This window comes from Eulemur rufifrons, chromosome 7, assembly GCF_041146395.1.
Source record: "Eulemur rufifrons isolate Redbay chromosome 7, OSU_ERuf_1, whole genome shotgun sequence".
NCBI classification, from domain to species: Eukaryota; Metazoa; Chordata; class Mammalia; order Primates; family Lemuridae; genus Eulemur; species Eulemur rufifrons.
Window position 1 is genome coordinate 50,750,771 of NC_090989.1, and position 14,277 is coordinate 50,765,047.

At 31.9% G+C, this 14,277-nt stretch overlaps 1 protein-coding gene across 4 annotated transcripts in view; it reads right to left on the reverse strand.

Moving 5' to 3' along the window:
* CBLB (Cbl proto-oncogene B) overlaps positions 1-14,277 on the reverse strand; it is a 194,905-nt gene that overhangs the window by 21,448 nt on the left and 159,180 nt on the right. For 3 of the 4 annotated variants that reach the window (XM_069472571.1, XM_069472572.1, XM_069472574.1), the window contains 2 exons: positions 11,051-11,145; positions 2,651-2,797 (listed from right to left, as the gene is read on the reverse strand). In XM_069472571.1, coding sequence (XP_069328672.1) covers positions 2,651-2,797; positions 11,051-11,145 — 242 coding nt within the window. The remainder of the gene's footprint in view (positions 1-2,650; positions 2,798-11,050; positions 11,146-14,277) is intronic. The other variant, XM_069472573.1, reaches the window with a different exon arrangement.

Genomic DNA, 14,277 nt, shown 5'->3' on the forward strand with positions numbered 1-14,277 from the left:
AAGTATGCACCAAGAAAAAAAAATATATAACAGTCCCAAAGACTTCATTATTTGTCATTGGCATTTAATACCATATTTTTGTTTGTGTAACTTAAACTTTGCTTGTAATGAAAATAAGCCAGAACCCATAAAAGAAGAAAAATTATTAAAGAAGAAAAATTATTAAACTTTCAGTAATTCCATTAAAATTCTGACAGGAATATGCAAAGACCTAGAGCCTGTGGTACTATTTCACCACCGCGAAGAACAAAACTCTGGCCCTCTGACACTGTAGAAAAGTGACATTAGCAAAGTCCTCGGGTACACTGCAAGTACAGTATTTTAATCTGGATGTGTGTAAAGAGTACTATACACTAGAGAGTAAGTTTGAATTGTTGGTATTAATACTTTGGAAGCATAAGATGAAAACAATAAATAAAATTGGGGCATGGGAAGATAGCAGCAGGAAGAGAAGAAGCATATTTTGCCTTCAGCAAATAGCTGTGTAACAATTAACTAACAAAGAGCTATAGAAAGCAGAGTTTACATTTTACTTTTCTCTGATTTACTCTGAATTCTTAGAGCAAAGTTAAAGTACATACATAATGGAGGAGAGGTGGATATTTGAATAGATATTGCAAGAGTACTTCATTTGAAATTCATTTCTATTCTCTCTGGAGGCCACTTCTCTTTAAGGGGCCAGAGATGGTTCATTTAAAAATAGTTATCATGCATTGAATCTTCATAATAATGATGGATTTTTACTGAAACTGAATTGAATTATTCATTTACTGTTTCACTTTTTCCACATATTGACAATTTACTTCTCCTGATGTTCCAAAGTGGGGGAGAAATACATAGGAAAAGGAAGTGTTAAGCTTAAAGAGTACTTTGGAGAGGGCATAAGAAGAAACTTCATCCATCAGCTTTTAAGAACAAATTAGATAAAGAATTCACTCCAATTAAGTTTAGGGATTATCAACATTTATTACCTCTCCGTAACAGCAGAAAGATGGTAATGATGGTTATAATTCAAATTTATTTTCAGGATTTGGGAGCCGTGGACCAAAAATCTCATCCATATGATGTAACAATTAAAATTTAACATATTACAATTATACTCCTCACTTATCCAGCAAGGAAAAAAATTAGATTCCCAAAGAGAACAAAAAACCTTTTATTTCAGTTTTTAAAAAGTACTACACATTTTGTAAGAGCCAAAGGAACTGAAAATTGTAACAATTTATATTTGATGAGAAGAAATAACTTTTTTCTTTAACAGATCAATAGCCATTAGGTTCTTCTGATATATCAAATTGCTTCCCAGTTATTTCTTTGCCTTACCAATAGTACTATTTCATCAACAAATGTCTTAAATACTAGCAATTAGCAAGAACTGCACTGGTTCTTGCTTTAAAAAATGAAATGTTGGACTACAGACTGTCAATAATCCTGGGCAATAATTCTGTAGAGTGTTGATGGTTTTAACTATGATAACTTATCCAGACTACTGGTTAAAATGAAGATTTGCTTCTCTTTTCCAAGTATTGTGTTTTCTATCTCAGTGAGATACTTGAAGAAGAGCATTACATTTTTTAAAAATTTTTCATCTAAAAAGAACACTCCACTCATAAAATGCATTCAGTTAACTGACTTGACCTTGAAAGGAAATGGCACAGTAAGATGACTGAAGTGCTCCCCAGCTCTCCAATCCCTCAGTTAGTAAATGGAGACCTGTGGACTGCAAGGCCACCAGCAGTAGGTGAGCCCTATTCTGTGTGCCTAGCACAGTTCTAAGAATGTTACACAAAGGAAACTGGAGCCCAGAAAGTAAGTTTTGAAGCTGAGATTTGATTACTGAGTACTTCATATATGTCAGAGGGAAAAAAAGAGAAGTATCATTCCAGTTTAATATTTCAATTATATACATGCAGAATCATGCTTAAAGCCAAACTAATATTTTAATACAAACAAGCCATTGTAACTCACATACCTCAACGGGGCTTTCACTTCAAAGACCAAGGATATCCCCTTTAGAGTGAGAATAAACAAACAGAAAGAAGAAATATCCCACCATTCCTCACATTCTTATTTGATCCAAGGAAACGCAAAATAGTACTTGATTAAAAAACAGTTAAGGGAAACAACTTTAGGTTTTTTTTTTTTCACTTCCTCAAGATCTGAATGGAAGTACAAACCACATCAACAAGGGAAATGAATATAAATTATACTAGTCTATCCATCATGAAAAAAATTTTAAAGGAGGTTGCCATAATACCTTTGTTTCTATGCACTAATTTTTTATATGTGCTTAGAACTGATAAAATACATTAAAATAGCTTATTGAAATTACATAAATTAATCACCAGTATATGTAGTGTATAGCAAAATTTTATGAGAGTATATTTTTCTTTAGGGGAGGGCAACAAAATATTCCATTACATTTACTAGCCAACTAATTTAGTCAAATTACATCCTGATTAATGGGAAATCTGCACCTTTTAGTTTTCTCTGAAAATAATGCAAAAAATGGTATATAGGAAGGGAGGCTTTGAGCAGGAAACCAAGGATTTCTAAATAAATAGATGTGATTCAACAGCTTAAAAACAAACATCACAAATGACAATGCTTATGCAGATGTAAGGTGGTAAAAAGCTGCCCATATTCTTACCGACCAGGAGGTTTTACATTATGACAATGAGATGGTTGTGAATTCAGGGAAACAGGATGGGATGAAGGAATCTTGTATTCATCGTCATCTTCCTCTACTGGGTCTCTTGTTTTCTCTGAAAGAGAATTTGCTAACGAACCAGTACACCTAGCAAGGGAAAAAAAATCCAATCTAGTTTTAGCATAATATTCTGAACAGGCAAGTCTGATGTGACATATTCAAGTCAAAGAAACTACCTCGTCACTTATGTTCATTTTTCAATTACAGGGGGACATCAGAGTGCTTTTACATTAAATACAAATGAAAAGGATTTGTGATCTTTTGTTGAGACTCTTGATTAGATAAAAGAATTTTCATCCTTATAATTTTAAATGGTCCAATAAGAAAAATTAGTAACCTGCCAAATAAAATAAAAAGGTGTTGGAGTTGTAAGACAAAATGCATAAAGTTATTCAAACCAAATCTATTAAAATATTAACATTTTATTTCAATTTAACTTAAATGGGTAAAGTAAAATATTAAAAATGTATATGCAAAAAATAAAATAAAATAATAAAAATATATATGCAGTAATTTTATATATATTAATGAAGTCTTTATAAAAGGGTCAAATTTTTGTCTCTTGTGAATATTATTTATAGTTAAAAATATACTTTATTCATTTATTAAACTTCAATGAAACTTAACTTTCTTATAAAATCGTAATTAAAGTTGTTAGACTTTTTTTCTGACAACTAAGAACTAAAAATGAATGGAATAATTAGAAACAGAAAATGAGAACACTTATTGTTAAGTTTTTGAAGTAGAGTTCATTATTTTTATGGCATAAATTACCTGGCTAAATAAAAGAGAATTAAAATGAATAAAACCATCACTTGATATCAAAAAAAATTAAGCATTTTACTTATCTGTCAGGGTAGATAAACAATAAAATGAACCCCAACAAAGAGGCACACAAAAACCTACTGTTTTTCACAGTTGTTGCTACTGGAATTGAACTCCTGTTGATGCCAATGAAAAATGCCAAAGCAGAAATGAACAAGCCCAATCTGAACAGCTTTAGGACAACAACTAGTTTGGAAGACACTGGAAATACACATGGATCCAAATCTTTTTGTTAATCATCATGAAATTCATGAGAAACATATTTCATCAAAAAATAAAAAAATCTAAAGTGACTGCAATTTTGAAGCACCTTCTGTAGAGGGAGCAAGAGGCCTTTGGTACATGAAGCCATCAAGTCTGAGCTTTCATTTGGATTTCTTCTTATTAGTTAGAACAGAAACAATTTTAGGGGCTTTTCTTTGTGCCCATTACAAGATGACATTTTGAAAAACCTAAAGGTTTTTAAGTTTTAACCATATTATCTAAATTTCTAGGAAGTTCAAAGATCAAAGGAAAATTTCTCCTAAGATTTTTCAAAAGTGTATTTTTACCCCTCTTTGAAAAATTTTTCAATACTAATATTTAAATTCTTGCTTATTTGAGTGACCTTTGAATTCGTATGACAGTTTATGGGGAGATAAAAGCACAGTGATGCACTTAATGAAAGTCCGATGTCACTGCCCAGAGCACAAGCTAAGAACCTTATTAATAATCTAAGGGTTACACCTACTATGATTTATTCTTAAAAGATTTACTTTCCTACTGAAGGCAGGTAAGTATATAAACTGCAAAATGGTTATTTGATGGCATTGGAGCAGGGATTTAAAACACTACTTTTTTATAAATTCTTGTAAACAGTGACATCAATTTAGCTAACTCAAGGACCGGATGGGTTCTATCACCAAATGAAATGAGAAATAGATGCTGTACATCCTTTCTATGCCCTAATACCGTTTCATTCATAATAAATGTTTTTTCTATGCAACTCAAGCATATACTATATAAAAATAATTTTTGATTAAATATTCAACAACCACATCAATGTCAGGAATGTTCTAAGATCTGCCTGCTATAGGTTATTCCCAAAGATTTACGTTTCAAAGCAGCACTTTATTATCAGTCAAAAATGGACAGTTTTTGAAATCATACCTGTTGTGGCTAATTTTATATTTTACCTTCAATGACAGAGAATGTACTATAGATTGTTAGCTTAAATGGGTTTTAGTGACAGATATGGAAGTGAAAAAGTCTTCAAGTGATGCTTTGCATCTAAATATGAAAAAATACTTAGATGTCCTCTATTACCATTTTAATAAAGTTTTAAAGATTCACATTTTATTTTTGTCTTTTAATATAAACTTCTTAACCAGTATAATATTCTACTTAGATTAAAAATAAGCCAATTTATAATATTCCAGTGTATTTTATCCAATATTACATATTTTTAATGAAAAATTCATCTTATCCAGTTCTGTAAGAAAAAATAAAAGCAGTTTCTATCACAAAAAATAATAAAAGAAGATATAAATATGAGAAGTTATATCTAAAATACCAAAAGACAAATTTAAATTCATGTAAATAATTATACTCTTTTATAATTATATATATGGATTTTTTTTCTCTCTGCAAACTCATTCAAAAAGCAGGTTCAATTTTACTTGATATTAAATAGTGGTAAAATAATTGGATTTAAGAGTATCATTATCTATTCATGTATACATTACTTTTGGCAGTGGAAAAAATTTTAACTTATGGAACATGAGACAAGTTTTAGTCATTGATTTAACTTATGGGAAATTTTTAGGATATCAGAGGAATGAAGTAGAACCAATTGTATTTAGCTGGTTCACAGTTAAATAAAGCTGCCAAGTAAACCATCCTACCATTTACTCCCATTGCTGCATTCCCTTTACATTTTCACCCTACATTCACAGGATGTTCTGCACTGTGGCTGTCATTCCTGAGTTAAGACACTGGTAATGCACAGGGACACAGACTCTCAAAGATGCAAAGCCACCCCTCCCCAACCGGCACATCTTGTTAAATTCACTGTGCATTAAGTTATTTGAGCCTTCAGTGAGAAATACATTCATTTTATACATGTGCATGCTTGAAACAAACCGAGAAAATGGTGAATTTTCAGGCCAGCACAGGGGAATATTTTGCAATGAGTGACTTTTACATCTTGAAACTGAAGGCTCACAAATAGAGCCTTCTATATTTAGAGCATTCTATATTTTTGGGGGGAAAAGCATATATTAAGAAGGCTGACCTTCTGAATATCCCATTAGCTTTAATCCTTATAACTTGTAACTCAGACATCACCCTTGCTTTTCCTTCCTTCCTTTGAGCAATTTCTGATGCCTCAATTACGCCACCAACTTTCCCAGGGGGGGAAAAAAAGCAAACTGGAAATATCCATCTTTATTTTCTACATATGAAATTAAGGTGACATTGCCCCACAAATTCAGTAGTTTTCTTTGAACTTTAGTTAATCTTTTCTGTTATGGACACTTCACATATATTCATTCACTGATGCTGTGTTTTGTACAGATTCACCTACATCTCTCTTCTATCTGTCTTATGTTGTAAAATGTTTAAGGGTAAACCTTAAGTCAACCAAAGCCTGGCATGGAATGTGTATAGTTGAGCCCTTATAAGCTTTTAGACAACAATAATGAATGGTTATTACAGAAACAAATGGCCAAGTTGGTAAGGGAAATAAATCAATCATTTGTAGGATCCTTTCATAGTCTAGAAAAGCATTTTAAATGTGATACATCATTTTGTTTGTTTTCTACACATAAGAATCTCTCTTCATTTAATAATGTCTGAAGGCAATGTTATAAAAAATTTTATTAAAATATAATCTTTAGAGCTTGCATGTACATTTTTCCATTTTTTCTAATGTTATACTGTCCCAATCCTAATGGGAAAAATGCCTAACTCAAAGAAATCAGAGGCCAGAGAAGAGGTAAAACAAAATATAGCTATATTTGAAATGATTATTGTACAAGTGCCAGAAATAAATCATTTCCCCAAAATAGTAGAATGAGTTCTATGATATGCATGCTAATTTTGAAGGTTGTGTCATGACATCAAAAAAAGTCAGTGTGGTATACTATTAAGCCGTAAGTTAAGCTTTAATTATATGCATTATCACTGACTACTTTGTAAAGTGGAGAAACCTATTTGAAGTTGTTTTGCACTTGTGTTCTGTCCAGCTTCCATGCACTTCACAAAGATAATCTCATGGCTTGTTCCTTTACTTCTTTCAGGTTTCTGTTCAATTATTATCCTTTCAGATAATATCCTAATGACCTCATATAAAGTATAAATCTGTCATTATTTATTCCCTTCCATGCTTATTTTTCCTCCTAGCACATACCACTAGCTGACAATGTATAATATAGTTATTTGTTTACTTTCTGTCCTCCCTGAGTAGAGAATAAATTCCAAAGAAGATAAGGATTTTATCTTGTTCACACTGAACCTCCAGTCACTACAGCAACTGAATGAAAATAGGACAGTTAGGTGAAATTTAGATTCCCTAGTCACTGAACCTAAAACCTAAGCACCTTATCTAGTTAGAAAAATGTATAAATAATCAACAATATCACCTTCAACAACAAAAGACCTTTCTTATAAAAATACAAACCAAGTTCATGGATATTGAAAGCCTAAGTTCTATATGTCGAAAGTACAAAAGGTCCATTTCTAAAAGACAAAGCAAAAGAAAATATTCTTCTAAAAAAAAAAACATTCTTCAGCATTCCAGAACATTATTTTACCTGGAAGCAATTACTCCATTATTACTTGTAATAATGCCTCTGTTTATTTGCCAACATACTGTGCCAAGTAAAATAAATATTTTCTTAACTGTTTAGAATTTCATTTAGTTTAATTTTGAAAAATCTAATTATTTCAAACTGAATATAATTTAGTAAATAAATAATTTCAACTATAAAGTAAAAATAATCCAGAGGATTATTTTATTCTCCCTCTAAAAAATAATTATCCAACGTTTCAAGCATTTATTAAAATTTTATATTTATAGCTAAGTTTCAATGTTAATTAAATAGAAACCATTTATAATAGAAAAACCATTATTTCAGAAAAATTAAGTATATCTATACAATTACAATTTCAGCTTACTTTTACAATAGTATGTCTTTTAGAAATAAATTCTATACTCTTTTAGATCTCAAGATAATTTATACAATAATAGTCACATAGCAAGAAAGAAAATACTATCACAAGTAGCCTCTAACATCAAGTAAATGGTAATCAGAGTAACAATATTATATTTAACAATTATACTTCAATAAATATTTATAACAACTTAATATAGATTTAAAGGTAAATGCTAGCTTTGACATTTTTATTTAACATTGGGGTTTTCAATATTTGTGAGAACTACAAAAGTTTATGTTAGGTAGCAATTCATAATTTTGTTTTGGCCTAATTTTAAAACATGCATTAAGAGTCCAACATGGAAATGTATACTTGAATGATCAACACCCTTAATTCAATGAGTGACATTTTGCTAAAATCACTGTTCTATGACTCTGCAGAGCCCGGAGTGTATACTCATTGTACTCTAACTATACACTCATTAATGAGGCCAATGTAGACCAATCACCATCATCATCAACCAGAGCAGTAATCCAAATGATTTCAGCAGATGTGATCACCTGACTATGGGTAAACATTCGGGCCACAACATTTCATGCATAATTTAATACCCTGAGTGACCTGCAAAAGACATATTGCATAGAACCTAAGAAGTTGAAGCTCAAAAGGATTTTAGAGATCATTTAAGTTGAACTGATAATGTCATTTATCAGATGGAGAAAATGAGGCCCAGAGAAGTTACCTTGTTCAAAATAAGGCAAATACTTAATGCTGGAGTCAGGTTTAGAACCCAGTCTGATTTCATTCTACTGTTCACATCAGAATTCTGTGCTGGTTTTCTAATAAACACAGTGCATAAATGATTAAGAGAAATGCTTATGATAATATTAAGTGGCAAAGAAGGTCATGAAATTATCTCTACAATATAATCCAAATGATGTAAAAAAATCAACATGAAAAAAGTCAAAATGTTAAAACTGTACATTGCTATTTAGGGTATGTGTATGCCTACATTTATGTATTTGTCTTTTTTCTTTCTTTTATATACTTTGCATATTTTCTGCAATGAACAACTGTTACCTATAGAGCCAGAAACAAAAAATAAACTGGAGAGAGAAATGTGTCATTAAGAGCTAACACTTGTATTGTTAACTACGGCTAACTTGCAGCATGCAAACTAGAAAGTTAACTTACTGTTGAGCATGCATTGTTAAAATACTGCTCTAGTTAAGTAAAACAACCATACTGTTTCTGTGGAGAAAATTAAGAGTAAATGCGGAGAAAGTATAAACACAGGAATAATGTTAGATGCATTTACAAATTGAACTATTAGAAAAATTATCAATAAAATACATTTTACTATGAATTTGCTATTTTTCTTTATTTACAGGAGAAGCAGGTACTTAACGTTAAATACAAATGAAGCAAGCCACAACCTCTACCTCTCAGCCCACTTGGCAATATGAATTTAATAAATAGAATGTAAAAATTTAATCTCTAATTAGCAAGATTTCATTTACTTCATTTTCTAATGTTCTCTGATTTATCAGAGGTAACTGAGCTTCCACATTTTATTACATCTGCATATATTCAGAGTTCATTCAGGGCTAGAATATCATCAAATGTTGTCACTGATTTCGAATCTACTACACAGAATATGTGTAATTGCTTCCAACTCCTATGTCTGCTAACTATCTGGCAGTTCCAAGAAAAGTTCCCAATGGAGAATGGTCCATTTAGCTTGGTCTCCCACTGTCAAGAACAATGTCAAACTTGAACAATGTCAAGTTTCACACCCTTGCTTTTTCTCAAGCACTGCCTCTTCCAATCATGTCCATCCTCCATGACTCTGGAAATTTCCATCTCCTCTACGAAATATTCTTGTCTATGGCAAGCCTCTCCTCCAAACTCATTTAAAATTAACAATTCATTATTATAAATTTAGTGTACAGTGTTCTCTAGTGATTTGATATATGTTAATTTTATTTTCTAAAGTAGACTGTACAATTTCTTGGGGGCTGTGATTTAGCTTATCCTTCTTTTTCATTCATATGCATAGTGGGAGTTCAGTGATCTGTAGAGAAAGGAATGAAGAAGCTCTAAGACTTTCAATTGGAAATAAGGGCCTCAGCAAATAAAATTAAAATCAAACAAGCAACCAAGTATTCTCCATGTGCTTACTATACATCAAATACAGTAAGGTGTTATGGGAGAATCAGAGAATTCAGGTAAGGATTTGCCCTCAAAATCTTATAATGCTTTTAACTGGGAGAGCAACATTAAAATTAGAAAACAGTATGGCTGAGTATATAATTAAATGTGTAGAAAATAAACTGCAGGAAGAGGAATGCAAATCAGTCTTAATCGCTATAACTGAAGAAGTCAGAGATTTCACAAAGAAATAGAGCCTAAGACACAGACCTTTAGGATAAATGGTCTGAAAAAGAGGAGCACAGGAGGGAAGAGAATAACACAGGGCAACCATTAGGAATCATTGAAAAATATTTTAGATGGCTAAAATTCTGTAGGATCATAGCTAGCAGAAGAGTACAGAGTTCATTTAGTTGAAAAAAGGAAATGATGCTTGTTTTTGAATGGAAAAGTGACCCAGGGAAGGCAGAATTTAAATTCAATGAACTCAGCTACACTGAACAAAACATACTGGAGGAAAGGCAGGCAGCCTGACATCATATAAAGAGTAGGAAAATGCAAATTGAGATACCTGGTTTCATCCTGGTTTAACTTGGGCAGAGATCACTTAACTGTCCAGTGTGCCTCTGTATCTTCATTTTTGAAATGAAACACACAGGCTATCACATTTTTCTAACTTTAAATCCATTGATACTAATTCTGAGAGCACACCAGATGATCAGGTAAAAGACTATTTCGGTTGTCCAGCTCTGAGGCAAAGTTAGGGCAATGGGGAAGGTTAGCTGAATGTGAAAACTCCAAAAGAAGAATCAACAGGACTTAGTGCCTGAATAGATCCGACAAATGGAAAAAACTGGAGGAACCAAAGATTATTTTATGATGTTAACCTGGATAGTTGGGATAAAATGCAATACTTCTGAGGAAGAAAGGTAAATCGAATGGGAGAGCCCATTGTGCTACTCTACCGCCTTCCTTGAAGGAATACTTAGCTTTCTCTCCCTGTAGTTCTATGTGTAATCTCAAGAGTTTAGATAAGTCTCATAGAAGCTGTGGTTACTAGCAAAGAATTAGAAAGGATTCTTATTTCTGGCACTTTATAAATCCAATTGGATTGCTTTTTATTGATGCCTTTCTATTCATCCTGTAAGTTTCTGTACTGAGAACATCAAAACCAGTTTTTAACATATCGTTCTGCAGGGCCAAGTGATCTCCAAATTGAACAAAACTCACTTTATGCTAGGGAGAAGGGTGGTAACTGGAGGAGGAGGAGACAGCCGGGGAGGAACATCATATTCTTCACTTCCAAGGTGACCATTGGAAAAGACCTGAAAATAAATCATATGTTTAGTTTCCAAGAATTTAGCTTTTGGAGGACCTTAAAACAATAGTAGGGCTTAGAAAATCTACAATTTTGAAGAGAATACATAGGTTCAGTATATTTAAACAAGCGAAATGTCATATAATTTACGTAGGAGTCAGTAGCACCATAGTGATAACAATTCACCATCACCCAAAGTAGTACCAGGTTATAGGGAATAAAAAATGATACAACATGATTTTTAAACATAATTGAGAAGTAATACTATAATTTATATAAATCAGATATAGACAGCTAGATAAAAAGGTAGTAAAATTCATCAACTGTGATAATGTTTTATTGAAAACAGCATTTTCTCTAAGGAAAAAAGCAGCACTGCTGCAATTCTTATTTCAGTTCCTTCCAAATCAAAGTCTTCTAAATTCTTTCTCTCCAGGGTTAACAGAACATTCTTACACTTCCTGATAAAACAGTACACAAGTATAATCAGAAATGCCTTTGTTTTTTCAGAGTTGAAGCTTCAGCACTTACGATAACTAGAGACCTGTTCTGGTTTTCAAAGTACAGGCAAATTTAAACCTAATTTTCAGTTTGTGAGTACCACAAACCACAATTGTTAATTTGCTCCTAAGGTATCAAGGAGAGCCAGTGTTCAATTACTGAGAATTAGAAAATTCTGATTTCCAGGTTTCTCAAACTACAGGAACTATCAGAACAATTCCTCTTTCCTTCTCCAACCACTTGAAATTAGAGCAACTTAGAACGGGAAAAATGAGAAGATAACTTTCCAAAGACATAGTCACAAGAAAAAGTTAAACATATTTTAAGACCTGTGAGTAATCACTAGATTTTTATCATGGAGCTCTTTTGCAAACTCTTATTAATTCATATTTAAAAGGTAGAAAGACAGTGGAGCCAAAAGGATGTAATGTAACTTAAACATTGATAGATAATTCAGTCAAAGTAATACCAATTACTTTCCCCTCCTCATGTTTCTAAATGGTGTTGAAGATTTAGAACTCAAAACTGAAAGGCCATACCCTTATCAACCTAAAACAAGACAAGAAACAACTTTAAAGAAAACATTTGAAATATATCAATGTTTGTATTTCAAAACTACAAAATCAAATTTCATAGCATTAAAGTTTCACTCTAAAAATTATGTCCCATACTTTAGCTCCACTTTCTCTTTTCCATGTATCCCCTCTTTAGATTCAATATACTGTAGGTACACCATGACAAAATATACCTTTAAAGGAAATGATTTTATCATAAGCTTTTGACTATGAGCCAAATAACAGAACAAGGCAAAGTTTTTGGAACTTGGCTAGAGAAAAGAAATTTTCTAATAGATATTAATCATTGTAAAGGTCAATGAACCCTTTCACATAAAAAAAATACCTTCTGACTGACAAACAGAAGTATCAAACCACAAATGCTCATTGTGACACTGAGCATTTGAAGTCATTATTTGGAGTTCTTTGCATGCTGCTGGAATAGGTATATAAGACTTCTGCAATCAAATCTTGTTAATGTTTCTGTCACAAATATATTTAAAATTCTTCTGGAAAATGTAATTTGCATTTTATACGCAAAACTTTATTCCTTTAGGGGAAAGCATCCAACATAGATACTTAATAAAACTTCAGCAATGATAAAATAAAAGAGATATATGGGAATAATAGTTTCAGTTGTATTGGTTCTAATAAACAATAAATCGACCACAATTTTATAATCAGAACATTGTGAACATATCTGAAAAAGAATATCAACATACTCATTTATTGATATTGAAAATGCTTTCATCTTGCACATTAGGTAAATGAGGGAATGAATATATTAACAGAGCTTACACAACATTTTTATGTACCATCATTAAATTTCATGAAGACAAGTCATGCAGGCAATAATGTCTATCACTAGTAAAAACATAAAGTACAGTTAATAAGGTAACTTATTCTTTAGGAAGGTAATACCTCAGAAAATTAAGTGATTTGTTCCCTAATTTTATGAAAAAATCCATTAATATGCTTTAAAATGCAAATAGCACTTTCTCTAACTGCTTTAGAAACACTGTTATTGATACATAGTAACTAAATGATTTCTCCTGCCACTGAAATGCTTTAGTGTCTTTTCCAAACCATTCATTTGGTGCTTGGCATCTAATGATATTTTGCTCATGTTCTGTGTAATTATGTTCCATGGAGGAGAATTCATGCTACATTGAGCCTCTTTCAGGACAAAAACTCTTCTATTTCTTTATCATTTTATAGCACATTCCTTATGAGGCTTTACAAAAAGTAGGACTTAAATGAATATTGACTGCTGACTGGCTTAGATGACCTTATTAATGGAGTCATTAACCAATGAAATGACTTCCTTTAGGTACGGATGGAAGAAACTCATTAGATTACTGACATACTCTTAGCAAACACATGTAATATGCTTAATGGCTGATCTTCCCACAAACTGTTCTAAAATATGTACTGAGAGTTAATATAATAAGACTCATACCAAACATGGAATTCTGTATAGTTCTTTCTTAACTAACAGAGGTTACACAAGTGTGCAAAAGCAAAGGACTTCAATATGCAGATACTAGGGTGATGTTCATATTTCTTTTCATCTAAGGTGATTGTTTATATTTCTTGATAGTGGTTGGAAGACAAGTTTTAACATTATGTCATTCTGAATTCCATGTTCCCACTTGCACCATTTCATTAGACCAGAATCATTTTAGCTGCCACTGCATGAGTGCAATAAATCACAACTTTTTGAGCTAAAAATAAATATTTTATGTTCACTAGAAATCTGAAAAATCTGTTTTCAAATGGTAGAAAACTAACGTTCTTCAAATGTATATGCTGACAGTATCAACTGAAGCAGTTCACACTGAAACCTCACTGACTTCTCAACTAAGGAATATATTTTTGTCCTTTGCCTTCCTAGCTCACTGTCCCAAATCTATCACAATTCCATTGAAAATGCTACTAACTTATATCTTCTCAATTCACAATTCTGATCCTATCATTCTTCTGCCAAAACAAAAACAAAAAAATTTTAAAAGCTCTATCCTGCCTACCAAATTATAACAGTATAGAATTCAAGAAACTCCATAATTGATTTTAACCTACATTGC